The sequence below is a fragment of the Carya illinoinensis genome, chromosome 4 (genome assembly GCF_018687715.1).
Source record: "Carya illinoinensis cultivar Pawnee chromosome 4, C.illinoinensisPawnee_v1, whole genome shotgun sequence".
NCBI lineage: Eukaryota > Viridiplantae > Streptophyta > Magnoliopsida > Fagales > Juglandaceae > Carya > Carya illinoinensis.
This window is the reverse complement of record NC_056755.1, coordinates 6,256,215-6,282,053: the sequence shown is the minus strand read 5'-3', so window position 1 is coordinate 6,282,053 and position 25,839 is coordinate 6,256,215. Positions and strand designations below refer to the sequence as shown.

At 35.9% G+C, this 25,839-nt stretch overlaps 3 protein-coding genes and 1 pseudogene across 9 annotated transcripts; 2 read left to right on the top strand and 2 right to left on the bottom strand.

The window, feature by feature from the left end:
• Window positions 1-568: 568 nt before the first annotated feature.
• LOC122307016 (LRR receptor-like serine/threonine-protein kinase ERL1) lies at window positions 569-8,009 on the top strand. Its single transcript, XM_043119615.1, has 27 exons — window positions 569-920; window positions 1,459-1,597; window positions 1,738-1,809; window positions 1,899-1,970; window positions 2,079-2,150; window positions 2,248-2,319; window positions 2,485-2,556; window positions 2,756-2,827; window positions 2,936-3,007; window positions 3,105-3,173; window positions 3,346-3,417; window positions 3,531-3,602; window positions 3,691-3,762; window positions 3,843-3,914; window positions 3,992-4,063; window positions 4,206-4,277; window positions 4,374-4,445; window positions 4,527-4,598; window positions 4,699-4,770; window positions 4,914-4,985; window positions 5,084-5,155; window positions 5,276-5,347; window positions 5,422-5,495; window positions 5,680-5,811; window positions 5,910-6,248; window positions 6,688-7,058; window positions 7,375-8,009. The coding sequence occupies exons 1-27, from the start codon at window positions 812-814 to the stop codon at window positions 7,735-7,737; spliced, it is 2,964 nt and encodes a 987-aa protein (XP_042975549.1). The 5' UTR covers window positions 569-811; the 3' UTR covers window positions 7,738-8,009.
• Window positions 8,010-8,227: 218 nt separating this feature from the next.
• Window positions 8,228-14,378, bottom strand: LOC122307017 (protein TPX2-like). 7 transcript variants are annotated; one of them, XR_006241609.1, is made up of 17 exons: window positions 13,666-14,377; window positions 13,281-13,436; window positions 12,255-12,417; window positions 11,941-12,049; window positions 10,911-10,961; window positions 10,627-10,733; window positions 10,454-10,532; window positions 10,311-10,370; window positions 10,183-10,233; window positions 10,047-10,105; window positions 9,796-9,874; window positions 9,642-9,691; window positions 9,489-9,551; window positions 9,246-9,311; window positions 9,104-9,138; window positions 8,833-8,910; window positions 8,228-8,578 (listed from the first exon to the last, which is right to left on the bottom strand). XR_006241609.1 is itself a non-coding variant. In XM_043119618.1 (17 exons), the coding sequence occupies exons 1-17, from the start codon at window positions 13,838-13,840 to the stop codon at window positions 8,569-8,571; spliced, it is 1,401 nt and encodes a 466-aa protein (XP_042975552.1). In that variant the 5' UTR covers window positions 13,841-14,378; the 3' UTR covers window positions 8,228-8,568. The 7 variants fall into 7 exon arrangements, 5 of the variants coding, with proteins under 5 accessions (XP_042975552.1, XP_042975553.1, XP_042975550.1 ...); XM_043119618.1 differs by having other exon boundaries at window positions 9,246-9,321; window positions 13,666-14,378; XM_043119619.1 differs by having other exon boundaries at window positions 9,104-9,148; window positions 9,642-9,707.
• A 3,416-nt stretch (window positions 14,379-17,794) lies between these two features.
• Window positions 17,795-18,224, bottom strand: LOC122307015 (annotated as a pseudogene).
• Window positions 18,225-21,803: 3,579 nt separating this feature from the next.
• Window positions 21,804-25,355, top strand: LOC122307641 (probable aminotransferase ACS12). The gene is made up of 4 exons (XM_043120656.1): window positions 21,804-22,342; window positions 22,454-22,588; window positions 23,603-23,763; window positions 23,903-25,355. The coding sequence occupies exons 1-4, from the start codon at window positions 21,968-21,970 to the stop codon at window positions 24,756-24,758; spliced, it is 1,527 nt and encodes a 508-aa protein (XP_042976590.1). The 5' UTR covers window positions 21,804-21,967; the 3' UTR covers window positions 24,759-25,355.
• Window positions 25,356-25,839: the final 484 nt, after the last annotated feature.

The following is a 25,839-nucleotide window of genomic DNA, read 5'->3' as shown; positions in this document are numbered from 1 at the left end:
ACTTACGCGGATAACTGCTATTGGATGGCTGTTTATTGAATAAAAACAGCCGGACATGCTCGAAGGTTTTCTCAAAAAAATAAAAGTATTAATTTTAATAAATACCTTTGAACAATGTTATATAGACTGATATATAATGAAAAAGTGAACTAATGACAATAAAATGTATTTTTTTATTTCATTAATAATTTTTTATACAATATATATTTTTAAAAATATATTAATTAATTAATATTTACTTCTTTCATTACTAAATTAAAAATTAAAAATTCAATCAGATCATTTTTATAGATTTAACTAGCATTTTCCAATTCTTTTAATAATTTCACAAGCATAAAACCAAGATGTTGCCAGTCCCACAGGCCACGCATGCCCAATCCAACCTATGACGACTAATTAGCCGTTAGATAAACTTTGGGAAACGGAGATTACGATTGACGACGGCCGCAGCTAAAGTGTCTTTGACTCACCCTCCCTCACTTTCTCGGTCAGTCATTAACGTCGCTTCACCGCCGTTTACATCTCCCTCTCTGTCTATCTCTCAAACCAACACACACCAGCTTTCTCTCTCTAGCTACTGTCCTATTGTCTGACTCTCTTGCTCTCTCTCAATTAACCACACTCTGTGTGTTCCTTACGGTTCACGCCAAAAGCCTGCCGTCTCTCTCTCTCTATCTCTCTCACACGCACAAGTGAGAAAAAACAAACCGGGGGGGCTCGAATATGCTCTCTCTCTAGTTTCTATAGTGCCCTTTCTTCTCATTTTGCTTCTGCTTGCATTTGTCTGGGCATACTTTGTTATTATTGCACCATGGGAGAGGTGGTGTTCTTGGAATGGAGGAGCAAGAAGTTCTCATTGTGTTTGATAATGGCGGTTCTGGTTCTTCTCTCTCCCATTGTTTATGCACTCAACGACGAAGGTGCTGTCTGTGTTTTGAGCTATATTTTCTCTGGGGTTCTTTTCTTGTTTGCTTTTCAATGGTTGCAGCTCGTCCCTTTCCCTAATGTATGAGCTTGCGATTATCGGCCGGAAGTCTTTAAAAAAAATAAAGAACAATATGTTCAGGATTAAAATAAAAAACAATGGCAAATATTTTGTGAGCTTCTGTCGCAGCCTTCCTCAAATATCGTCAACTCACTTTGACCCAAGTCAATAGCTCCCTATTCCTGTTCTTCTTGGTCTTGCTTCTACACATTCTCTTAGCATCCAAACTGGAAAGTTTTCTTCTTTTCGTTCCAGTTCTTAATGTAGTTAAGGGATAGCCATTTTGTTTTTTTACCAGTTGGCGGGCGTAAGATTAAAATACTATTATTAGTTAGTGTACTTGTGATTATAACACAGTATTTACGCCGGCGTTGTCTCTTGATTATAACATGGTACCGTTAAGGCACTTGCATTGTTTTATTTAGTTACAAGCTAACTTTCTTTTATCTACTAACGGAGGCTGATATTTGTAGGAAAAGCGCTAATGTTGATCAAGGCCTCGTTTAGCAACGTAGCGAACGTTTTGCTTGACTGGGATGACGTGCACGACGACGATTTCTGTTCCTGGCGCGGCGTCTTTTGTGACAACACCAGCCTCTCCGTGCTTACTCTGTATGCTACTCTCTCTAATTTTCACTTTTTCTGTTTTATGTTTTCTTGCACTATTGTTCTGAAGCGCTATGGCATGGCCTTCTCTTCTGAAGTGACATGGATTTCTATTTAGTTCCAATGTTTCCGGTACATTTTTGCAGGAATCTGTCTAATTTGAACCTGGGTGGAGAGATTTCACCGGCAATTGGTGATTTGAAAAACTTGCAATACATGTACGCTTCTGTTTATTTTTATACTTTGCTTGAAATTTTAGAAGTGCAATTTTAGCATGGTCTGACTTTGTTTTATGAAAATACGGCAGAGACTTTCAGGGAAATAAGCTTACTGGTCAAATACCGGACGAACTCGGGAACTGTGCTTCTCTTGTGCATCTGTACCATCTCCACTTTTCCTTTATTTTTCCCTTTATGCCTATATGTGCATCATTTTAAACTTATGTTCCATGTTGGTTTTCTAATGTCACGTATTATTCTAAATACAGGGATTTATCTGAGAATTTGCTGTTTGGGGACATACCCTTTTCGATATCCAAGCTTAAGCAGCTTGAGCTTTTGTGAGTCCTGAGTTCTTCGTTGTCTTTTAGCACGTAATGTTTCGTATTGTAATGTTTTTGGTTCGGTTTGACTAAGAATTTATATTCCTGAATACAGGAATTTTAAGAACAATCAGCTGACTGGTCCCATCCCGGCAACTCTAACCCAGATTCCAAATCTCAAAACTCTGTAAGCTTTCTCTGGATCATGTTTGCATTCACTTGCCAATATAGTTTTTTTTTTTGGACTCACTTCTACGATGCTGGTGTCCTCATTGTTTATCATGGTATTTATCAGCAATTATGTATATTTATTTCATAAAAGATGTATTGTTTACTTGGTTTTATTTTTTAGCGACCTTGCCCGGAACCAGATTACTGGGGAGATACCAAGACTTCTGTATTGGAATGAAGTACTACAATACCTGTAAGTAAATGGGAACTTACCACAGGGCTTATATGAATCTATCTTCGGCAAAAATGGCATGCTTGTATAATTTGATGTCATGGTTAATTTGTCACTATGTTGAAATGTCTTATTCCTCCCTTGGCTAAACGTTTATATAAGAATCCAGTCTTGCAAAGCCTTCTACTTTTAAATCATTTGGTTGAAATTCTTTTTACAGGGGGCTACGTGGAAATTCTCTAACTGGAACACTTTCACCTGATATGTGTCAATTAACTGGCCTGTGGTATTTGTGAGTATTTGTGTATATATAGATTTCTAATCTTTTATATCCCATGCATTGTTTCTTTAGTCTTACATTATCTTTTAACAAACAGAAGTTTTCATATGTTGTTTCCAGTGATGTTAGAGGCAATAATCTCACTGGTACAATCCCAAAAAGCATTGGGAACTGCACAAGTTTTGAAATCTTGTATGTTTCCTTCCTTTGGTGACTGTTGATTTGATTGTTTAATTATCTACATATTTTAATGCATAGAAGATTGTGATTTTCATTATTTGGATCTCAGGGATATATCCTACAATCAGATCACCGGGGAGATTCCATACAATATTGGATTCTTACAAGTGGCAACTCTGTTAGTTTCCTGGCAGACCTAGTTTTTTTTTTTTTTTTTTTCCCGTCAAGTCATCTCTTTGAGAACTTGATTTGTGAGGAAGAGTTGAGGAGTTCGCTATTTATGAAAATTTCATATTCATTCTTGATTCTCATCGTGACAACATTCTATCTATTACTGTCCTTTCTTTTAGGTCCCTGCAAGGAAATAGACTAACGGGGAAGATCCCAGAGGTGATTGGTCTGATGCAGGCCCTTGCTGTTCTGTATGTATTGGCATTCTTGCTTATTTTACTTTTTTTTTATAATTAATGCATATAAAAGAGTATGTGGTGAGGTTGGTCGGTTATAAGTTACGCACTCTATCTTTGACTGACAGGGATTTGAGTGAGAATGAACTCAATGGGCCAATACCACCAATACTTGGCAACTTGTCGTACACGGGCAAACTGTGAGCTCCTGTTACTTTCAAAACGAATTGACATACTCTCTCTACATGTATATATATCATTATTTGCATTTGACACACATTGCTCCAGGTACCTCCATCGCAACAACCTCACTGGCCCAATTCCTCCAGAGCTTGGCAATATGTTAAAACTTAGCTACCTGTGAGATTTTTCCCGAAGTATATATCTTTTGGATGTAATGTACGGTTATGTATAATTTTCTGAGCTAAAATTTTTCGCAGGCAACTGAATGACAACAAACTGGTTGGGCAGATTCCAGCTGAACTTGGGAAGCTGGACCAGTTGTTTGAATTGTAAGTCATCGTTTCTATATGTTGGGTTCTTTTTCACAACAATGTTCCATTGATTTCCATGTCCTTCTACTCCTCAGGAATCTTGCCAACAATAAGCTTGAAGGACCGATTCCACCCAACATAAGCTTCTGTATAGCATTGAATAAATTGTAAGATAGTCCTATTCTGCACCTTTTTCTTCTGTTTTGGAAGTATGACATAAGTTTTATCCTTTTCATGCGATCTTATGCAATATAAATATTTTTTTGCATTTTGAGTTTTATGTTTGCTTTTCTTGCCCACTTCCTGAAGCAATGTACATGGTAATCACCTAAATGGATCATTCCCTTTGGGTTTGCGCAATCTAGAGAGCTTGACTTATCTGTAAGTTTTGACTCACTGGGTTTGAATTATTTAACGGTTATGATTATGTTGAATTCCTTTCCTGTACATTGATAGAAGAAAATTTCTGGACTGCAGAAATCTATCCACTAACAATTTCAAAGGCAGGATTCCTCTAGAGCTTGGACATATAATTAATCTTGATACACTGTAAGTTTCATAACATGTCTCTTTGCTGCTTATTATCCATCTTGGTTGGGTAGGATCTGTGAAAATTCCTTTCTGTTTCAGTGATCTCTCTGGCAACAACTTCTCTGGACCTGTTCCAGCTTCAGTAGGTGACTTGGAGCACCTTCTCACCCTGTAAGTCTGCAGTCAAAGCTTATTCTTTCCTACCTTTTCTTCTATTTTTGACTTACATTAATGTTTGGTGTTAATATTCATGATCAATATGTACATGCAGGAATTTGAGTAACAATCATCTTGATGGGTCTCTGCCAGCTGAATTTGGCAACCTCAGAAGTATACAGATTATGTGAGTTTTTAAGCTTATATATAATTTATCAAAAAAAAAAAAAGTTTTTAAGCTTATATATGTTGTAGTCTTTGTTGGTGTAATCTTGAGCCATCACCTTTTGATCTTTTCCTATTGGTAATGATATTTGTCTGTAATGATAGGGACATGTCATTCAATAATTTCTCTGGTAACATCCCTCCAGAGTTCGGTCAGCTGCAGAATATTGTCTCTCTGTGAGTAATCGGCTGCCTCTCCTTTCTTAAAATGATGATGGCTTTGTGGGAGTCACATTTTTGGCTAAAGCCATTTCCTTGTTAAAATGTTTTGGTAGGATGCTTAACAACAACAACTTGAATGGAAAAATTCCAGATCAACTAACAAATTGTTTCAGTCTGGCTACTCTGTAAGTTTACTTCCCTTTTCCTCTTCTAAAAATAAATTAACTTTTAAATTTTATAATTTAAAAATTTATTCATGCAGTTTTTGAAGTGTCTCTTAAGTACTTTATTCCTTGATATTTTAGGAATGTCTCTTACAACAATTTATCGGGAGTTGTACCTCCTTTGAGGAACTTCTCGCGGTTTTCACCTGACAGGTATGGCAAAAGAATGATATATATATATATTTCCCTAGTGGCTCCTATGATGATTTTGGGTATATTTATATCAGCTTCATAGGGAATCCATTATTATGTGGCAACGGGTTGGGATCAATAAGTGGACCTTATGCGCCAAAATCCAGAGGTACTAATCTGACTGTTTGAGTCATTTTGTTGGAGTCTTGGTCTTTCGCATTTAAATTCTATATATTTGTCAGGACAACAGGTGCGAGTGCATGTTTGTGGACAAGGAGTTGGAATTTTTTCTTAACATTTGAGTGGGTTGGAATTGTATCTTAATATAGCTAAGTTATTTTCTTTTATTACAGTGCTTTTCTCTAGAGCTGCAGTTATTTGTATGACACTGGGCTTCATTACATTATTGTCCACGGTGATAGTTGCTATCTACAAATCCAACCAACCAGAGCAATTGACAAAGGGATCTAAAGGGACCAGACATTGTATGCATTATTATTGACAGTCTACTTGTAAAATATTACATAAAATATTACAATCTTTTTTAATTCTGTGTCCTGAGATGCATTTCTTTTCTTTTTAGGTCATCCCACGCTTGTCATTCTTCACATGGATATGGCTATTCACACCTTTGATGATATAATGAGAATCACGGAGAACCTGAGTGAGAAGTATGTTATAGGATATGGTGCTTCTAGCACGGTGTACAAGTGCGTCTTGAAGAATTCCCGGCCAATTGCAATTAAGCGAATTTACAACCAATATCGAAACAATGTGCGAGAATTTGAGACTGAACTTCAAACCATTGGTAGCATCCGACACAGAAACCTGGTCAGCCTACATGGATATGCCCTGTCTCCCTATGGAAACCTCCTCTTCTATGACTACATGGAGAACGGTTCTCTATGGGATCTCCTTCATGGTTAGCTACCTAAATTGTGGTTTCGTTTGTTAATTTTGGTGAATTTTAATATGATGAGTCATGATTCATTTTTGGTGATTATGGATAGGGGGTATGATTCAAAAGGTAGGCTATTATTTTTTTAAAATTCTGAAACTAAATCTGTTTTAAACTCTGGAAGAAAGCTGCTGTTTTGTTTTGGTCCCCTTGGATGTAGAATCACGTGCATAACTGAAGTTGGGTAACGGATTGTGCAAATAAATGAACTTGCATATTTACTTTGGGTAATGACTATCTATTACAATACTGAGTCGTTTTGAACTGGTTTAAGATTTCTATCTTCGACAACTTTGGGAATTTGGAGAGTTTGAATATTTAACAATATATTTTTGGATATATTTTTTTAGTCTAATTACTAAATGCATCTCATCTCTCCCTCGTGTTGTGACTTGTACAACAGGACCATCAAAGAAAGTTAAACTTGATTGGGAGACGCGATTGAATATAGCTGTTGGGGTTGCTCAGGGACTTTCTTATCTTCATCATGATTGCAACCCCCGAATTATACACAGGGATGTTAAGTCCTCAAATATCCTGCTGGACGAGAATTTTGAGGCTCATCTCTCTGATTTTGGGATTGCCAAATGCATCTCAACTGCAAAAACTCACGCATCCACTTACGTTCTTGGTACAATTGGCTACATTGACCCAGAGTATGCCCAAACCTCCCGACTCAATGAAAAATCAGATGTTTATAGCTATGGCATTGTTCTCCTGGAGCTACTTACTGGGAAGAAGGCAGTGGACGATGAATCAAACTTACAACAACTGGTATGTCTTCAATATCGGGAAATTCCTCTTCTTTGTGAACCATTAAAGACTCTGTCTATAGATGAAATTCAAGGTGAGGTCAAACTTGGTTGAATAATCTGGCTTGTTTGGCCTTTTTGATGTATAATTCGGGATGATGTCTTTTCTGGATATCGGGAACTATCATCCCAACTTTGCAAAGTTGGGAACATTCATTCAAACTGAGGATTACCAACTTGTGTGCCAAGTTAACATCCTGAGCAGATCGAAGACTTATTTCTAAAGTTCTGATTTTAGTTTATTTTCTTGTCTCTCACATGATTGTATTTATTCCCAGATAATGTCCAAGGCAGATGATAATACAGTAATGGAGGCTGTTGATCCCGAGGTATCTGTGACATGCATGGATTTAGCCCATGTCAGAAAGACCTTCCAACTTGCTTTGCTATGCACTAAGCGGAACCCTTCTGAGAGGCCAGCCATGCATGAGGTAGCTAGGGTTCTGGTCTCCCTGCTTCCAACTCCTCCTGGGAAACCTTGTTTTGAACCACCTAATACCATGGACTATACTCAATTCATGATTGACAAGGGGCAACAACAATTGAAAATGCAGCAGCGGCTGGTGCAGCAGGATAACACTTCGTCAGATGCTCAGTGGTTTGTTCGGTTTGGTGAAGTTATATCTAAGAACACCCTATGAAGTATTCAATTGGTCATTTTGGCATGCACAATATCAGAAACAGAAAGGAAAGAATGGATGGAAGAAGAAAATCCCGAGTTGTGGCCTATATAGATGAATATCTGCGACTTGTTATTGACTAATTTTACTCCCGAAGTCATGATAGGACATTTTCGTGCAGCTGAATCTACCGACATTGCATATAAGCCTTCCTTTGTTTGTTTTGCTTATTTTGTTGTAATATGTGCTGACAAGTTGTTCATGTTAGGATATAGTCGATATAAGTTGCACTAGTCCAAGCTTTTATTTGTTTCCCGCTTTGCCATTCAAATTTTTACTTCTTATTTGGTACTGTTAAGATTCTGCTAGAGGCAAGATAACGATAGACTTAATTAGGCTAAATGATAACCTTTGAACAGAAAGTTAAAAACGTATGTTTTGAGAAGGCTTGGAGCCATAAAGGGGAAAGATTTTTTACAGGCAGTTGTATAAGCAGTCATTGTGGAGTACGTACATACAACGTTCCCTAATAATTGAAAATCAATCCTCTTATGGACAAAGAACATGAATTAGTGCACTACATTTGCTACGAGGAAACATAAGAAAGTGGTGTAAAACTCTGTAAAGTGGTGTAAAAAATTCTCTATATTTCGTAGCGAGAAACTTACAATTGCAAGGGAAAAAAAAAAACAAAAAAGCATTATTATTTCCTTTGACTACAATCGGGAAAGCAGAAAAACAAAATTGCTATTTATCTTAGACCTTCTAACCTGTTGGTTACAAAACTCTTGTGCTCCCCCCAATTGTTGGGCGATGCATCGGTAAAGCATAAGCAAACTCTTGTTCCCCCTTTTATGTTGGCCTGAGAAAGCACAAACATTCCAAAATGAGTTGATGTTCTATACTCTGCGACTGTCCAGTTGATTAAAGTCACGTTTTTAAAGGAATAAAAGATAGTTATGACTTCCTAAACGGAAAAAAAAAAAAAGAAAAAAAAAAAAAAAAAGAATACGTAAGCTGGCAAGAGTTTTGGTAAGCATCTGACGTTCTAGACAATGAGACTGAAAATAAAGCGAGACAAACTTCAAATCAAACCGCATTAATATCTAATGCTACCTGTTAACATAATGTGGTCCAATTTCAGGAACACTCCTGTAACTCCCACGTTGATACAATTTCCTTCCCACCCATTCTCTGCAATTTATTCAACCAATTTATTCATCTTCAACTTGAATGCTCTGAGACCATGAGCAATAATGCAGAGCAAGAAACAAAGATTGAACTAAAAAATAACAAATTATGTTATAACTCAAATATGACTTTCCCAGTATATTGGATTAATGGAAACTACAAAATGCTAATATTGTAGGCAGCCAAACTCACACACCTCATGTGCTTGATAGAAAGGACCAGGCGTATTCTCTTTTGAGCCCTTCATTAAAGCAATTAAAATTACTTGCGTATTAGTAAGAATACATAATAGACAGTATGAATATCTGCCTTCCAACAGTTGTTTGAATAAAACAGACCTTAGTAGGCAGATGCATTTTCGACTGAGATTTCCCATTATGCTGGGTGTCCGAAGAAAGGGAGAGCTGGCAATTACTGGTATTAGAAGGCATATCCACATTATATTTAAACAACTTGTAAATTGAATATGAATTTATGAAACTAATTGGAGCAAAAACTTACAGACAATCCTATTGGCATAAATCTACTAGAAAGAAAAGTTGAGAGAAATCCCCTGATACACCAACCTATATCATACCTACCTTACTAAATAGTTCAATTGGTGGCTTGTCTGGAAGCATCTTACGAGTTGAAAAGTTGAATTCCTAAGATAAGTATTAGCCGAATATTAAAAAAAGCAATGACTAATTACCGAACCGGCAATATATATTGTACGTGAAGGATATCTGAGTTACCCTTGAGAAGGCAACTTCTTGCTTGAAATTTTGGAAGACATCAAATTCTCCTGTACTTGAAAGTATCTGTTTCAGATGCAATACTGTTCTGAAAATAGTTATCACTATAAATAAATGCCAATAAACGGCTTCCAAATGTTAAAAATGAGATCACCTTTCTAGAAAGAGGGAAAGCTTTAAATTTGTTAACTGTTTTGCAGCTCTCCTGCTTTAGAGCTTCAGTAGAATTCAGACTGCAAGAAAGTTAACCATGTAAACTATAAGCTCAGAAATATGGACAAAATGGCACATTGAACACGCATAAACTTTAACTATTTAGTACTGTTACCTACACTTCACACTCGAGATGCTATTGTTTCATATTCAACTTTCCAATGACATAAGCTAAAATTTTAGACCTTTTACCTTTTACCTTCTGTGGTTTCACTATGTGAAAGAGAGTTAGAATTATATAAATTCCCTGCCTGCAATAAAGAGATTATTAGATTCCCATAATGACAGCATATGAATTTTTGTAGGAAATGATTGTCTTTTGGCCTACATTGTTAGATTTGTGTTGCATAGCCCTCTCTGAGGTCTTCAGGTGAAACACCTAAAGCAATTGGAATTCGTTAAGATATTCAGAAGCACCAACTATAAAAGGACAACAGAAACATATTTACTAGTTACTTTAAAGTCTCGCAGCCGTGGTATGCTCCTCTTATAAAGGGGCAAGGGAGTCTCAAGAATCTGCAAAGCACAATAGTTATGTGTTACAATGTGTTAATGCCTTACATATCCTCATGAGTTTTTCATAAAGTAAAAGCACCAACTTTTCTGTTTAAGGGGCGTGCTTTGAAGGTGTGGCCATTTGACTTTACATGCCCATCTGACTCTGTGCTCGTCTTAGACCTGCCATTGAGCATCCAACATGGCATCAGCTAACTAAGCAGATTTTGCTATGTCAACCCCAAAAACCATCCTAATCTCAGAAAAATAACTATACCTATGTCTTTGTGCCCTACGTGCTGTCGCCAGATTGGGTTCTCTAGGAATAGTAACTTGAGGTCTAGTATGCACTGAGTTAACATCAATGGTTTCAATGGTTCCAACCTGCAAAAACAACTCGAAATCCCTTGGTTTATGAACAGATGATATAGAAAGACAATTTCAAATATCAAGAAAAATATTTTATCTACATGTAATTATTTTGTTTGAAACAGCGCATGGTTAGTGAAAGGATCATAGTAATCCAAGCATAAAGATCACTCTCCCACAGGCGTTGCATACCTTTTTAGGCAACTTGTGTAGCAAAGGAGGTTGATGCTTCAGGTGAGCAACCTGCTTTGAAATATTAAGAAATGAGAGTATCTTTCAGAGATGCTAACAACTGAAAATCGCATACAACACAACCACATTCTAATTATATTATAGTATTTTAGCAAGTTTAAGATGTACTGAAAAACAAAAAGTTTAGTACAAGCAATAAAGTAGTTCAAGAAGCACAACAAGATGCTATTTATGCTGTATGGTGAAGAAAATGGTGTGAAACAAGAAAAAATGTATCTCCCAGTCTTCACATATTCATTTTCTGGGTGGTGATTCATATAGTCCCCAAGCACAAATTCTTACCACTCTTTGTATTTTTGTAACTACAACTTACGGAAAACTATCTGAAATAACTGCCAACATACACTTTTTTTTGGAACCTCACCTGGCAAAGCCCTTCGGACTCTCATCATGTTCTAGGTGGTGATTCAGATAATCCCCATGCTCATATTCTTACCAATCCTTGTATTTTTGTAACTACAACTTACAATGAAAAACCATCTAAAGCAATTCTCAATGTACACTTTCTTGGATAACATGAAACCTCATCAAGGCAGGACACTTTGAACTCACACCTTTGGGGAGTAAGCTCTAAATATACGATCTCACGGCCCATCTCAAGTCTGCTGTTTGACCACTAGGCTGCACCTGGCGGGTAACTCTCAATATACACTTGAAACAGATGGTTTACATTTTTTATTTTGAAAAGGACCTGCTTTTATGAAGTGATAGGTGGACAAATCTCCCAAACTCGATCCAAACTGAAGTATCAACTTGTGATTAGTATGTTTTAACAGTATCGATATTAATAACAATCAACATTTAGTTTCTTCTTTTCTGGAATGAAAAAAAGACATCTAAAATAAGAGTTTCTTCTTTTCAGGTTCAAAGACGTAGTTTATATATACAAATGTTCCAGAAGTCATGACTATGACAACAGTAACAAACAGATCAGAAGGCATCAATACCAAATTAACAAACTCTACTGCACCTTTTGTAAGTAACCAGCTTCCAACTTTTGTCTTTTGGTAGCTTGGCTGTCAATTACCCAAGAAGTCCCTGAACTCTTTCCATCAACGTGTACTAACTTCTTCTGGAACCTATAGAGTCATGAAGAAAAATTTCAGAAAAATGCAAAATATCGAAAAGTGCTAAAACCATGAGAATAAGTACTTTTACGTCTTCTATAACATTGAATATGCACAATCTCATTTACTAATCTTTGGTGAAAGGTTCAATTGGGTAACGCTGCCTACTAGTGAAAAACACCACCAGTCAAAAAAGTATTTGAGAAATAACCAGTACCTTCTCAAGAATCGTGTGGAATGAACTTCCCGAGGTGTATTCTGCTTGGCCAAGTGACTTGCTGTTGGTTTCATTAGAGTTGAACTCCTTACTAAAGTTGACTTGACTGGGGACTTTGTTTTGGCTTTTGGACCTGCTTCTGCCATCTGATAAAATACCAAACCTAAGGATATGAATTTGTCATTAGTTACACAACAAGGTGAAACATATGGAACAACAACAAGAAACATGAAAGGGTCGTTAACACAACAAATGAATGAAGAAGAGGAAATATTGGTCTCTGCAAAGCATCAGGGGCAAACCAGATTCAGAAATGCCAATACTGGGCACTGTTAAATATAAGGTGAATCAATTAATTATATATTTCTGCAATCATTTGTCGACAAAACCTTACTCATTACAATGCACAAATTCTAAAGTAAAAAAATTGAACAAATGAGACAGATAGACAAAAGGGGCCCATTTGGTTATCGTCATTGCTATCAGTGAGGGAGGAAAAACACTCGGCTGGTTGTCCTGCCTCGTACAAATGAACCAAACAAATATACATGCCGGGACCAAACCAGGACTAAATTTCGTAAAGGTGAAACAGAGAGGAAGTTAATCCTTATACGGCCAAGTATTGTTTTATTATAGCTGCCTTGTCGATCTCATATAAAAAAAGTATGACAGTGTCAGAGAGGCTTAATAGCACCCAATCTCCATTAGTCGTCATTATCACTTACTATCGGCAGTCCCCTATCGGCATTTTTCTGTAGCACTAATTATTTATCAAACAATTTTCAGATTATTGGCAATTCAAAGGGAGAAGATCAAAAAAATAATTACCAAATAGACACATATCAAAATAGTCCATTTATTTATCTTATGATTGCAGCCTAGAATTTCATAACCAGATCATGAAACTGCTCAAATTTCTCTCAAAGACGGAAAATGAGTGGATGATACTAATACCATCATTGATCCGTTATTAACGAAAAATAATTGCAGGAAAAAACAATGTCAAATAATTCAGTAAAATGTTACCTCTGTTAACCTCATCTGTTGCAGAGACTTCAGAACCCATGCAGCAATCAGAGACATTTCTAGCGTGATCCATGTTTTCGTCATTTCTGAATTGAGCAGAGGTGTTTGTACTTTCTACAACAAGGTCGTTTCCCCACTTCAACTTTAGAACGAAAGCTGGAAATTAATCATTGAGACGGTTAGAAAAGAATGGAGTTAGACCGTATGAGACATTCAGATACACAACTGACATGGAATTTGCAAAATGTGATCTAATTTCTACAAATATAAATTGCAATGAGATATCAGATATCTTTATCATTTATATAAAAAATGAAAATCAACCATATCACGTGTAAGGAGTATAACCATCCATAAAAAATGGACATGCTGTGGAAATTCTTACGCGAAGGCGGATAACTTTTTGCTGATTCGAACCAGCGCTCGATTTCTCTGGCCTCCATATCAGTCTCCGGCAGAGTGAAATCATAAAACCGGGACGCATCGAACTCGTAATCAAGATCGATTTCTGCAGAAGACACAAGCTGTTCCATGACAAACTCCTCCATGTCTTCGTCCATTTCTCTATCGCTTTCGCTACAATTCCACACTCTCAGAACTACGTGTCAGGCACAGAAGCCAAGGAACGCCATTGATACTGTAAAGTTCCACTCGATTCCTAATGTAGATGCATATATTTCCTTTCTCCTGTATTTTTCTCTTTTCTGTTTTCCTCGGTAACCGTCACCTAAAATGAGAAACAAAGGTCTGGCTTTACAACTTCAGGACAACGAACCAAAAAAACAACATTAATTCAACGATTTTCCTTCAGTCTATCTCTCTTTATCAGAGAATGACAAATAAATTCCCGTGTCATTCCCTTCAAACCTTCATCAAAGCCTTTTCCTCCCTCTAATTTTCCCGGCAAATCTCTCTGCCATGAGTATTATTATCCGGGAAATAATTTCTACATAGAGATGGAGAAAGAGAGTTATTTGAGGAACGTTCTGATAAGGAAAATCCCCTAATATTCGAAGGGAAAATCAGTGTCGGAGCGAGCGGCGATAATTTCGGGTGGCGTTAACGAGGCCTGCAAGTGAACGGATGAGAAGCAGAGGAAGATGACGGAGCCGGCTTTTTATAGCGCCCAAATTTGAGAATGGGTCCGAATTTTGAACTATCGGGGGTCCGACTCCGACTGTTTGAATAACCCACGGGTCAATATCGATTTGAGATGCATCATGCTACAAACTACAAAGCTGTGCACCAATACAAACTCACTACACGATAGAAATGTGAATTTATAAACATAATTTAGACAGTAGATTAATTGCTATGTTTTCTTGTTTAATTTTAGAGGCAGACCACATTCAAGTCACTTTGAATTCTTTTGTATATTCTTTACAGTTATACGAGAGAAATGTATAAAGAGATTTTACAAAAATAAATTTATAAACTGACGTATCTTAATGTAGTATATTAATTTGTAAAACTATTTTTATTATAAAATAAATCTACGTATAATAAGAAACCATATAAATTTATAAATTTATTTTTGTGAGATCGCTATGTGACTGTAATAGTTCTCTGTAATTAATTTTTTGAATATAATAGAATTTAAATAATATGTCTATTTATTTTCAAATTATATGTTGGGACTAGACAGAGAATTTTATAAATTAAAATCGAGAAATGATTAGTACAGTTGTGAGTGTGCAAGCGTTGTGCAATCACTTTAAAAAGAAAATAAATACGAGATTCATATGAAAAGAAATTAATTTTTTAATAGTAGACTACACTTTTTTTCAAAATAACTACATAACGCTTACGTATTTCACAACTATACACAACATTACTCGTTAAAACCTTCTAATTATTTTGTGTAATATATCCTCTAGACAATGTTTGTGTAATACCATCTACTTGGGTGAATCTTTTTAAATAGTATTTACCATGCACATGATCAATAAACTAATTTAAGAAACATGATTACCACAAATAACTAAAATAAAGTCTAGTATTAGAGGTAGTGATCTTAAAAGTAAAGATTAAATGAGTTCAATAAAGTTATTTTTTGGAGCTACAAATTTGTATTCTCCTTCTATTTACTAGACTAAAAATATATATAATGAGTTTATAAATTGATATGATTTAATACGATTTATTAAATTATAAAGTTATTTTATGGTAAAATAAATTTGACTTGTTCTATTAAGCTATTACAATGTCATAATGCGCTATGAACGTCCAATGATGATTCCCACCGTCCCGGGAGGAGCACAAGAACAGACGGATTTCGTGCACCGATGGTCCAACGTACCATGTAATATCATCCAACATCTTATCAAATTTGGTTTTTACGTTTGTTTGTCAGCTTGACGTAATTGTAAACATGAAGATGGCACAGCAATTCAAGCTTTTTGAAATTCAAAATTGCAGAGTATATACAGTAAAGAGAGAGAGAGACGAGATGACTGGTTTGTCTTTGTTTTTCTTTTATTTCTTTTTCTCGGGAAAATTGGCCCTACGTGAGTTATTTCGTGGTGTTCCCTCTTCTTTACGACTCCGTGAACGAATCTTTCCAGGTTGCAGCCGGAAGACGTGTTTGTCTTCTTCTAATGACGTGAAAGGGGATACGCTCCTGCAAATTCAAAATCCAAAGGAAGGTGACTAGCTGGCCACAACCTCTCACAAAACCGCCACTTCATGTTGGTCCAAAAATAGATTGTACTTTTCTGTAGATTTTGAGTTGAATAATAAGGTAAATAATGCATGGGTACGTAAGTATACCCTCCCTCCTTCCTAAAACAGTAACAGTCATTTGACATATTGGGTTTCAAATTCAAGTAGTTTTAACACTTCTGCTGATGGAAAGAGGCCAATTCAAGTAGGGTCAAATTCAAGGGTTTAGTATGTTTGGACAGATGTGTCGGTTCTTTGGATCTTCTGCATAGTCCACCCGGATGACTTTGTAACTGCTTTTAAACTTATGACAAAATAATGGTGAAGTTGCTTTTGCATGTTTGCTGGCTAAACATTAAAGGAAAGTACTAAAAAAATGATGAGATTGTAGTAATTTAAATACTCAACAAATTCTTGTGCAAAAAGAGACACAAATAACTCATATATATTTTCCATTATAAATATAGAAGCATTATTATTTAATAGGCAACAATTTGTGCAGTATTTAATAAGATACTAAACTATTAAACTCCATTTTTTTATGAGTTACTAACCGGACAAGGCACCTGTCCGTCTCATTTTAAAAAATACAATGGAAGGCAAATGCTCGGATCGCGGGCGAGCGAAGAATACTCACACCCCAAGGAGAGCAAGGAGTCTTTGCATGGGTGTGTTGGCACGTTGGGCAAGTAAACAATGCTCAAACCCAGAGGCGACCAAGGAGTTCCCAAATCCTGACGCGAGCAAAGAGTGTCTGCACATAGGCAAACAATAAGTGCTCAAGGCGAGGACTGTAAAATAGCATGAAGGTTCGGTCAGGGGCTAAGAGTGTTTGTCCAATAAAATGGTGAGGAAAAGTATTCGTCCCAGGATGGAAAAATAAAAATTGGTCGAAAAATGAAGGTACTACATGAAAATAAAGGTAGGTTGTAAAAATGAAGATAGGATGAAAAAAAGAAGCTTCGGCAGAAAATAAAGATAGGGCAAACAAATACAGATAGGTCAGAAAAATGAAGGTAGGATAAAAATAGAAGATAAACTTGGAAATGAAACTTGGTTGGAAAATAGAAAAATGTTGTAAAAATGAGGTAGGAGGGAAAAATGAACTTAGGGGCGATTATCCAAACAAATAATTGAAATTATCTTGCACTCGAGGGGTGAGCACTTTGCTCAATGCAAGCAAAAGTACTCGCATCCAGGAAGGCAAGTGAAGCGCACACACATTGTTTGGTGCGAATAAAAATATTCGCCACCTCTATTCTCAATCCCAGGGTGAGCAAAGATTGCACAAAACTGACCGAGCAAAAGTGCTTGCATCTTGCGGTGAGGAAAAGGTGTCCCATTTGGCCAACAAACAAGTGCTTATCTTTGGGGCTAGCATTAAAAAACAAATAGATGAAGTGATGTTTATGAAGTGCTTGTTCCAAGGGGCACAAAAATAAAATGTGCTTGCAGCCTAGAGCGAGCAACAATATTTCTCCCCCTTGAGATAAGCATTCTGGTTGTATTACATGCTAAAAAATCATTTCTGATGGTTTTGGGAGCTCCTACAAATCGTACCAGCTCTACTAGATTTAATGTCTACATGAGAGCTCGGATTGCGTGGGAGCTCGACTCCTAAGTAGCCCTGCACAATAGCCCAACCGAATGGTTTCAACCCGACCCGCAGAAAAGGATCACAAGAACACAAATCCGATCCGACCCGTAAATTTCGGATCGGGTCGAATCCGTTCCTTTCAATCCTTCACCATTTGTGGACACAACAGACCTAAAAAATCCTTCTGATCTTTTTTTTTTTTTTTTTTTTTTTTTTTTTTTTTTTTTTTAAATAGAAATCTAATGCTTGAGTCGTATACACCAGGAAATAACACAAAAAACAATGGAAACTGATCTATAGCTAAGATCTACAAGCACTACTAAGATCTAACCATCTTAAAGCCCCAAGTATACAATCTAACCACCAAACCCATAGAGGGTCCTTCCCTACCTCTTCAAGGCGTAAACCACATCCATAGCTATCACGGTCTTCCTCCTAGCGTGCTCAGTGTGCGTCACAGCATCGCGGATGACATTCTCCAAGAAGATCTTGAGAACACCTCGGGTCTCCTCTTAGATTAGACCACTGATACGCTTCAAGCCACCCCTGCGAGCCAAACGGTGAATCGCGGGCTTAGTGATAACCTGTATGTTATCGTGGAGAACCTTAAGATGTCTCTTTGCTCCTCTCTTACCCAAGTCCTTACCGCCCTTTCCACGTCCTGACATTTTCACAGAAAGTTGTTGAGAAAGAAAAGGTCAGAGCAAAAACTAAACTCGCACAGGTAGCCAAAAAAACCCTTCTAATCTTACTGCGGCTAGAGTTTGAGGAGAAAGAAAACCTTAAAGTCGAGTGATCGGTCTCCACCGACTTTGTGAGTTGTCGAGCCCGATTCGTTGCCTAAACTGATCAACTCAATTTTCTTCGGATGGGCCCAATCGGGTCATTCGGTTTGATCGGATTCGGGGCCTTTTTGCACAGGCCTACTCCTAAACATATAAAGCTTACCAGATCTCTAGTGCATGTTTGGGGTTGCGGTAGAAAATATTACTTTTAACTTAAAGCTTATAGCTTAGAGCTTAACGCAATAAGTTCTATTATTAAAAAGCTATTTATTGTATGGGATCCGTATGTCTATAGCACTTTTAAACATGCTAATTTATTTGGAAACAAATTTAAAAAGCACTTTTTGACATAAAAAAGACATAAAAAGGCATATACTTGATAAAAATAAAATATTATAATAAAATAATAACAAAAATAGTCTAATAGATTTTTCAATAATTATAATGAAAAAGAAAATTTCTTCAACGATGCATAAGTGATAGGAGAAGAATGAAAAATATTGATGGGCAAAGTTTTGAGTAGATTATAAGGGAATAATAAAAAATATAGATTGGCAAAATTGTCATTGTGTTAAAATGATGAGAGTCATTTCGTAATGTACATAGTACGGTAAAATAGGGATTATTTTTTCTAAAGTACTTCTGACAAAAAGCATCGCTTTGGTGCTTTTGTTGAAACGTAGTTTTCTGCTTTTTCTTAGTTTAGAAGTACTTTAATGTAAAACTATCAAACGGATAAATTTTTTCATATAAGCACTTTATACCATTCTACCGCACTTTTTAGACCTCCCACCACAATCCCAAACAGGCCTAGTATCTAGCTTTTGATCAAATTTATTGGATTATATGAAAAATTGGATCTCGAGCATGTAAAGCGTACCGGATTGTCAATAGTATCTAATCAAACCCACGACAGAAATCTCCATATTAAAACTAGCAAGTTGAAGACAAAAATACCAAGAAAAAAATCTTTATCTTAGAATCATCAAACCAACGATAGAGACATCCATCATAAATCTTCATCTGAGATCCTTGACAACAGCAACATTGTGGGTTTCTGTTGAAAGTAAAGATATTTCTAGTTGTTTCTCTATATTTTTATCTTTGTCAAAGCCTCGGGTCGTGTTGTTGTCAAATTTAGGGGTGTAATCAGTCCAGTTCGATCTAGTTTTTGAACGGTATGTACTGGTTTTGAAAAATCTAAGAATCGATACCGGATCGATTCACTATCGAAACCGGAATTTCTAATTTTTTCAATTTTACGGATTATCTATATTAGTAATAATATGATATTTATATATACTAAACTAATAGTCTATTTATATTATAGTATGAGTGCATTATTTGATAATAATTAATATATACTAGCATAGTAATGAATTTAACTATAGTTTATATGTGATCAATTGTATAAAAATGTATTTTCAAAAAGAATATATATTATAATTTATTATGCTAAAACTGTATTTATCCTTAATATACATATATATATATATTTATATCAAAAGTAAATTTATACTAATAACTTAATATTAATATTTATGTTTAAGACTAAAATTTATATGTTATATCATATGTTGTATAAAAAATTATAAGATTAATTTTATGTTATATTAATTTTATATTATAAGATTAAAAGATTTGAATAATAAGATTAGAATTCATGTTACATTAATTAGCAATTTAGCATATAATATATAATATAATATAAAAAACTATAAATATATACCGTTCGATTCAGTTTAAATTGGTTTTTAAAATATGAAAATCGATACCATATTGGTTTAGGACCAATTTTGATTCTTAAGAATCGGTATTGTACTGGATCGCTTACAAATTAGACCGAATTTTTCGATTCGGTCTTGTCTGATCTAAATTGATTTTTTATTTATTTTTTACACCCATAGTCAAATTCAATAATGTCAATTCAATTGTCCGTCTCTAGGGTGGTTTGCACCATAGTTGACAAATGAACACGCCTATAGGGAAGAGAAAGAACGTAAGAATGAAAAACAAGAATAGGGTAGATGGAGTGGAGAGTGCGGAAGAAGATGAATATGAAACTAATTTTGAAGATTTCTAGTTATCATCTGCTGGTTTGATTTGGATTAGGATTGCTTATATCCGATTCAATTTGTTTTAGGGGTATTTTAATCATTTGGATATATGGCAAGGGCATTTTAACCTAGCCTAAGTCTCTTGTAGGGACACCTTAGCTGGATCATCATTTGTGGTAAAGACATTTCAGTCCAACATGATATGCATAGGAACCTTTTTATCCCACACATGACATGAATAGGTAAAAGATAAGATTTAAGCTTGCTATTTTATTATGGATAGATAAAACTCAATTTAAAAATCAACAAAATAATAATAATAATAATAATGGGGAAGACCCAAAGAAACCAACAACCAAATCTCATAATGATAAATCTACAACTAAATTTTAATTATTTACAACTCTATTTAAAATAAAGGGTTTTTATATAAAATAAAAAATGCTTTTAAATGAAATGACATAATTACTTTAATTAATTTGAAGTGGGTAGTAAAATAGTTGTAAAAGAATTGTAACTGAATTTAGGGGTAAAAATTTTTTCGGACCGGATTGAATTCACCCATGCTTGGTCTCGATCCATGGTACCTCAAAAATTTGATTTTCGGTTCAGTTCCAGAGTATGGTTTTTTTTTTTTTTTGACCAGACTAAAACCAACTGAATCAATTACATATAAATTTTTTAAATATTTTTTTATACGTATAATATATTATTTATATAATAGTTGTATAAGTTAATTATGTAATTTTCTCTAATCTATCACTATTGACAATATAAAATGTAAAATAATATATGTTATCAATTAACTAATATATTATACGATAAATCATATGATAATATATGTTATTATATGTAGATACATATTTTACTAAAGTACTAAGTTAGTAACTATTTATATTTAATATAAATAATTATTTTTTTAATGAGTTAGTTATATAATTTACATTAAAGAGCTCACTTATTATGATTTTATTAATTTAATTAATTTTTTGTATTACATTATCTACAAAAAATGAAATGAGGAAATATCGTATCAATAGCTAACTATCCAATCCCATTCGGGTAAATGATAGATTGAAATTTTTCATCTGTAACTCGGATCAAATCGGACTGGACCTATTACATCTCTAAGATCATTATCTATTTTTAAATAGTTGTAAAAGAAGTGGATACTATTAGGCATTATTTAGACATTAAGATGAGATGAGACAAGAAGTTTATAAATAGTAATGAATGATTTGAGTTAAGACGTTTTATAAAATTTTGAGAAATAAGTGAGAAAAAATTGAATAAAAATTTGATTTTTAGAATATAATTTTTATTTTAAAATTTTAAAAAATTATAATGATTAAATAAAAAATAAAAAATTATTTATATTTATAATATTTAAATGTTGAAACGATAGCATGTTATAATTCTGAGAGTAGCTGAGCCCAAGACCACCTCACATAAACGTTAAAACACCTCTCTCATCCACATTTCTAGCAAAAAAAACCAAAATTTCCACTCCGACGGACCACCCGAGGTCGCATCCATTTCCGGCGGGCCGACCAGACCACGAACCCAAAATCCGCCGGGTCCACCGCCATGCGCCTCATAGTGCCTTTACAAGGCGTTGTTCAAGGCCGAGGAGGCCTTATCTTGGGCTCTCTTATCCCCTGCGCGTTGTTCTACTTCTTCCAGCTCTACGTTAAACGGCACCGTTCTCCTAAGTCCGGTTCGAACCATATTTCGCCGTCTCAGTCCTCTTCTAACCTCGCTGAGCTCCAACGCTCTTCTTCGAGGTCCAATTTATCGAGCCGCGGGTCCATAGGCCGGGTCCAGGTCTCATCTAGAGTGAGCTCGATTGCGAAACCGAACGACTCGCCATATTATATTGGTTTGGATAAGGTTTCGGAGGATGCTTATGACAGGTTTGATAATCCGGATGGGGTTATCCAGCTAGGGTTGTCGGAAAACAGAGTGAGCTTTTTGCTCTTTTAGTTGATTTTTTTCAAAACTCCGGCTACTTTTATATTTTGGTGGTTTGGGTTTATGTTAATTACGCGTTTTTCCTATTTTGGATGATTGTAGCTCTGTTTTGATTTAATTGAGAAATGGTTTTCGGAGAACGCGAAGGATTCAGTAATAGGAAGTGACGGCGGTGATTTGAGTATTAGTGGAATCGCGGCGTACCAACCTTTCGATGGATTAATGGAGTTAAAAGTGGTAAAATTTTATACCTCTATTCATTTCAAACAAAGAAAAGTGAAGATTTTACTTTTTGGGATTGTTGGAACTGATGCTATTTTGGCTTCAGTAGCAAATGAGTGTGAGACTTTCGAGCGTTCTTTGTTAACTGATGATTGGTATCAGCATTTAATTAGCTTGAGTTTTTTCATTGTGAATTTAAGCCATTTTATCTATTACTTTTTCTCTTTACATTTTTAGTACACTCGTTATCATCACCATTGTCTTGCTTGAATCTAAGATTAGAAACTGTTTATAATTTTGTAACAGAAGATTTAAAAAGAAACGAGTAGATCCTACAGAATTGAATTTAAGGTTGCGATTGGGTGCTGAGGTGATTTCGGATGATATGTGAATAGTAATGTTTTGTGGGTCCCATTGAAATGTATTTGAATGTATGAAGTAGGTTGATATATATTTAACTTTTTATATGAAGTTGAAAAAGTAGTGGTCCATCAATGATTGGTTTGAGATAGATTGAGATGGGTTTGGCACCCAAACATAGCCGAGTACTCCATTAATATCCATGTTTTGTATTTGGATGGAAAATCATTCCTCTGTTTGGCTGATTTAGCCATTCCTATGCCCTTCACATGCCAAAAGAAAAAAAATCGAAAGAACGAAATGGAAAATTGAAGTCCGTTATTCCGGTTGAGATGAGAGTGATTTTGTTTTGGGCAAATGCTGGGGCTGCACAAGGTAAACCCTTTCCCCATGATAGACCTTTCTAACCCATGGGTGAAAGTGGGGGATTGGATTACAGGTCTCTGGTAATAGCACCGGAAATCTTTCCACCAAGCTAGCTGCAATCTCCAGGAGTGAAGTTTTATTTTGGAGTTAGAATCTTAGTCCAGGTAGCTTTGACTAGTTAAGAACCAGTTTCTTGTTTATAATGGCTTCTGGTGTGATTAATATATTTAATTAATCTTATGAATTCTCTGAAGTTTGTGATGTTGCCATTTTTATTAATATGATTTTTTGTGTATCTTGCAGGCAATGGCAGGTTTCATGTCTCAGGTCATGGGACCAGCAGTCTCATTTGACCCTTCGCAGATGGTGTTGACCTGTGGGGCTACTCCTGCTCTTGAGATACTTTGTTTCTGTCTGGCAGACCCGGGAAATGCATTTCTTGTACCCACGCCTTATTATTCTGGGTAATATCACATTCATGAAAACAGATATCAGTGAATAAGTGCTACTTTTGAATCAACAAATAAACCAAACCCCTCCCCACTGCTCTGAGTTTTCTATGCTCAAATCTACTGTGGAAGCTAATTAATAAATAATCTACAGCTTTGACAGGGATATAAGATGGCGCACTGGAGTGGAATTAATACCAGTTCACTGTCGCAACACTGACAACTTCATTATAAGTATCACATCTCTTGATCAAGCATTTAATCAGGCAAGAAAACGAGGAGTAAAAGTTCGTGGGATTCTCCTCTCCAATCCTGGCAATCCTGTTGGCAACTTGCTACCTCGGGAAACACTTGAGGATATTTTATACTTTGCCCAAGAGAAGAACATCCATATTATATCGGATGAAATATATGCTGGGTCTGTCTATGGAACTGAGGAGCACGTAAGCATGGCTGAACTTCTCAACTCAGATGGTATTGATAAAACAAGAATTCATATAGTATATGGTCTGTCAAAAGATCTCGCTCTTCCTGGATTTAGAGTTGGGGCGATCTATTCTTGTAATGACACTGTTTTGGTTGCTGCTAAAAGGTTAGCAAGGTTTTCTTCAATTTCTGCTCCAACCCAGAGGCTACTAACTTCAATGCTTTCAGATACCAGATTCACCCTGTCATATATTAATACCAGCAAAAAGAGGATACGGAAAATGCATGATTTGTTTGTTGCAGGTTTGAAACAATTAGGGATCCAGTGCGCAATGAGTAGTGCTGGTTTCTATTGTTGGGCTAACATGAGTAAATTAATTCCCTCCTATAGTGAGAAAGGGGAACTTGAGTTATGGGAAATGCTTTTGAATATTGCTAAGATCAATGTAACTCCTGGGTCTGCTTTTCACTGCATAGAACCAGGATGGTTCAGATGTTGTTTTACTACTTTATCTGAAGAGGATATTCCTATAGTTGTAGAACGGATCCGGAAAGTTGCTGAAACTTGTAAATCTTCAAGCTGATATGATGTAGATTATTTTATATTCATTTTGACTGCCGTGGTAGAAATCGCTTTTTCATAGTTCTTACATGGATAGCTTCTTACCAAAGTCGGTTACAAGTTCGAGTTCAGCTGCCTTTGAGTTCTCATTGAGTTTGAGAATTTAATACATTGCAGATTTAGTAAATTTTTTCACAGTCTAGTCCCAGAAATGGGAACTATGATGAATCGGAAGAGAAACTGAATGGAGGGGGTAAATAACTGCAGAGATGTTGGGCCAGGAGGCAGATTGAATTATTGTCTATATCAGTTTCAGTCTTGGTAAGTGCGTCCTTTTCTTATGCAATCCTTCAATCAACTTGCCAGATTTGAAAATGCAGCATCTGAAAGCACTGTTCTTCGTCAATTCCTGTCTTGGTTGTATTTCAGACAAGAATGGAAGTTGTCTTCACATTCCTTATGCTATGCAACTAGAGACGAAGAATATTTGTTTTTGACATTTTGTATATTGTGGGGCCAAATGCAATCAGCTACATGTGTAGTTTTGCTCTCATTTTTCTTCATTTTAGTTTATGTTTTTTTGATACGCGAGTATTAATGTTACACAGCATTGGTTAAACTTTCTGTCCCTTGTTGTTCTATAAATTTGCTAATACCCGGATGTAGTTTCAGGAAGTGATGACAATTAGTGAGCTGATGCCCAGATATTGTTTTAAGTATTGATAATCACATGGCTGTCCTTTTTGGCTCCCCGATCTCTCTCAATCTTTACAGCATCCTCGTCTCTGTAGCTTCGGTTTCTGCCACTGTTTCTGGTCCGTGCACAAATAGCGGCGTTAAAGATGGACTTATATAAGGCTCTTAAATTTCTCAGCCAGAGTCTCGGGCTTCTGATTGACTATTTTTCAGAGTACTGTGGCTAAGCTTGATTATTTTTTTCAAAGTCCGTCTTTGACCAAAACGCCACTATTTGAGCACAGGCTAGAAACGTTGGCAGAAAGCGAAGCTACGTATGGAAACGGGGATGAGAAAATAAATAAAGATCCCAAGTTGCCGTATAATTTGCATGAAACCTACACAGTGTCTGAGCTAACACACGAGAG

What these genes read in the sequence shown, in the direction of transcription:
- LOC122307016 (XM_043119615.1), top strand. Translation starts at nt 812, where the DNA reads ATGGGAGAGGTGGTGTTCTTGGAATGGAGGAGCAAGAAGTTCTCATTG. An exon ending in TTGAAAAACTTGCAATACAT is followed by an intron (nt 1,810 to 1,898) that starts GTACGCTTCTGT and finishes AAAATACGGCAG; the next exon opens with AGACTTTCAGGGAAATAAGC. An exon ending in ATGTTAAAACTTAGCTACCT is followed by an intron (nt 3,763 to 3,842) that starts GTGAGATTTTTC and finishes AATTTTTCGCAG; the next exon opens with GCAACTGAATGACAACAAAC.
- LOC122307017 (XM_043119616.1), bottom strand. Translation starts at nt 13,840, where the DNA reads ATGGACGAAGACATGGAGGAGTTTGTCATGGAACAGCTTGTGTCTTCT. An exon ending in GAAACCACAGAAGGTAAAAG is followed by an intron (nt 9,875 to 10,046) that starts GTAAAAGGTCTA and finishes ACTTTCTTGCAG; the next exon opens with TCTGAATTCTACTGAAGCTC. An exon ending in AAATGCATCTGCCTACTAAG is followed by an intron (nt 9,139 to 9,245) that starts GTCTGTTTTATT and finishes AGGGCTCAAAAG; the next exon opens with AGAATACGCCTGGTCCTTTC.
- LOC122307641 (XM_043120656.1), top strand. Translation starts at nt 21,968, where the DNA reads ATGCGCCTCATAGTGCCTTTACAAGGCGTTGTTCAAGGCCGAGGAGGC. An exon ending in TAGGGTTGTCGGAAAACAGA is followed by an intron (nt 22,343 to 22,453) that starts GTGAGCTTTTTG and finishes GGATGATTGTAG; the next exon opens with CTCTGTTTTGATTTAATTGA. An exon ending in CCCACGCCTTATTATTCTGG is followed by an intron (nt 23,764 to 23,902) that starts GTAATATCACAT and finishes AATAATCTACAG; the next exon opens with CTTTGACAGGGATATAAGAT.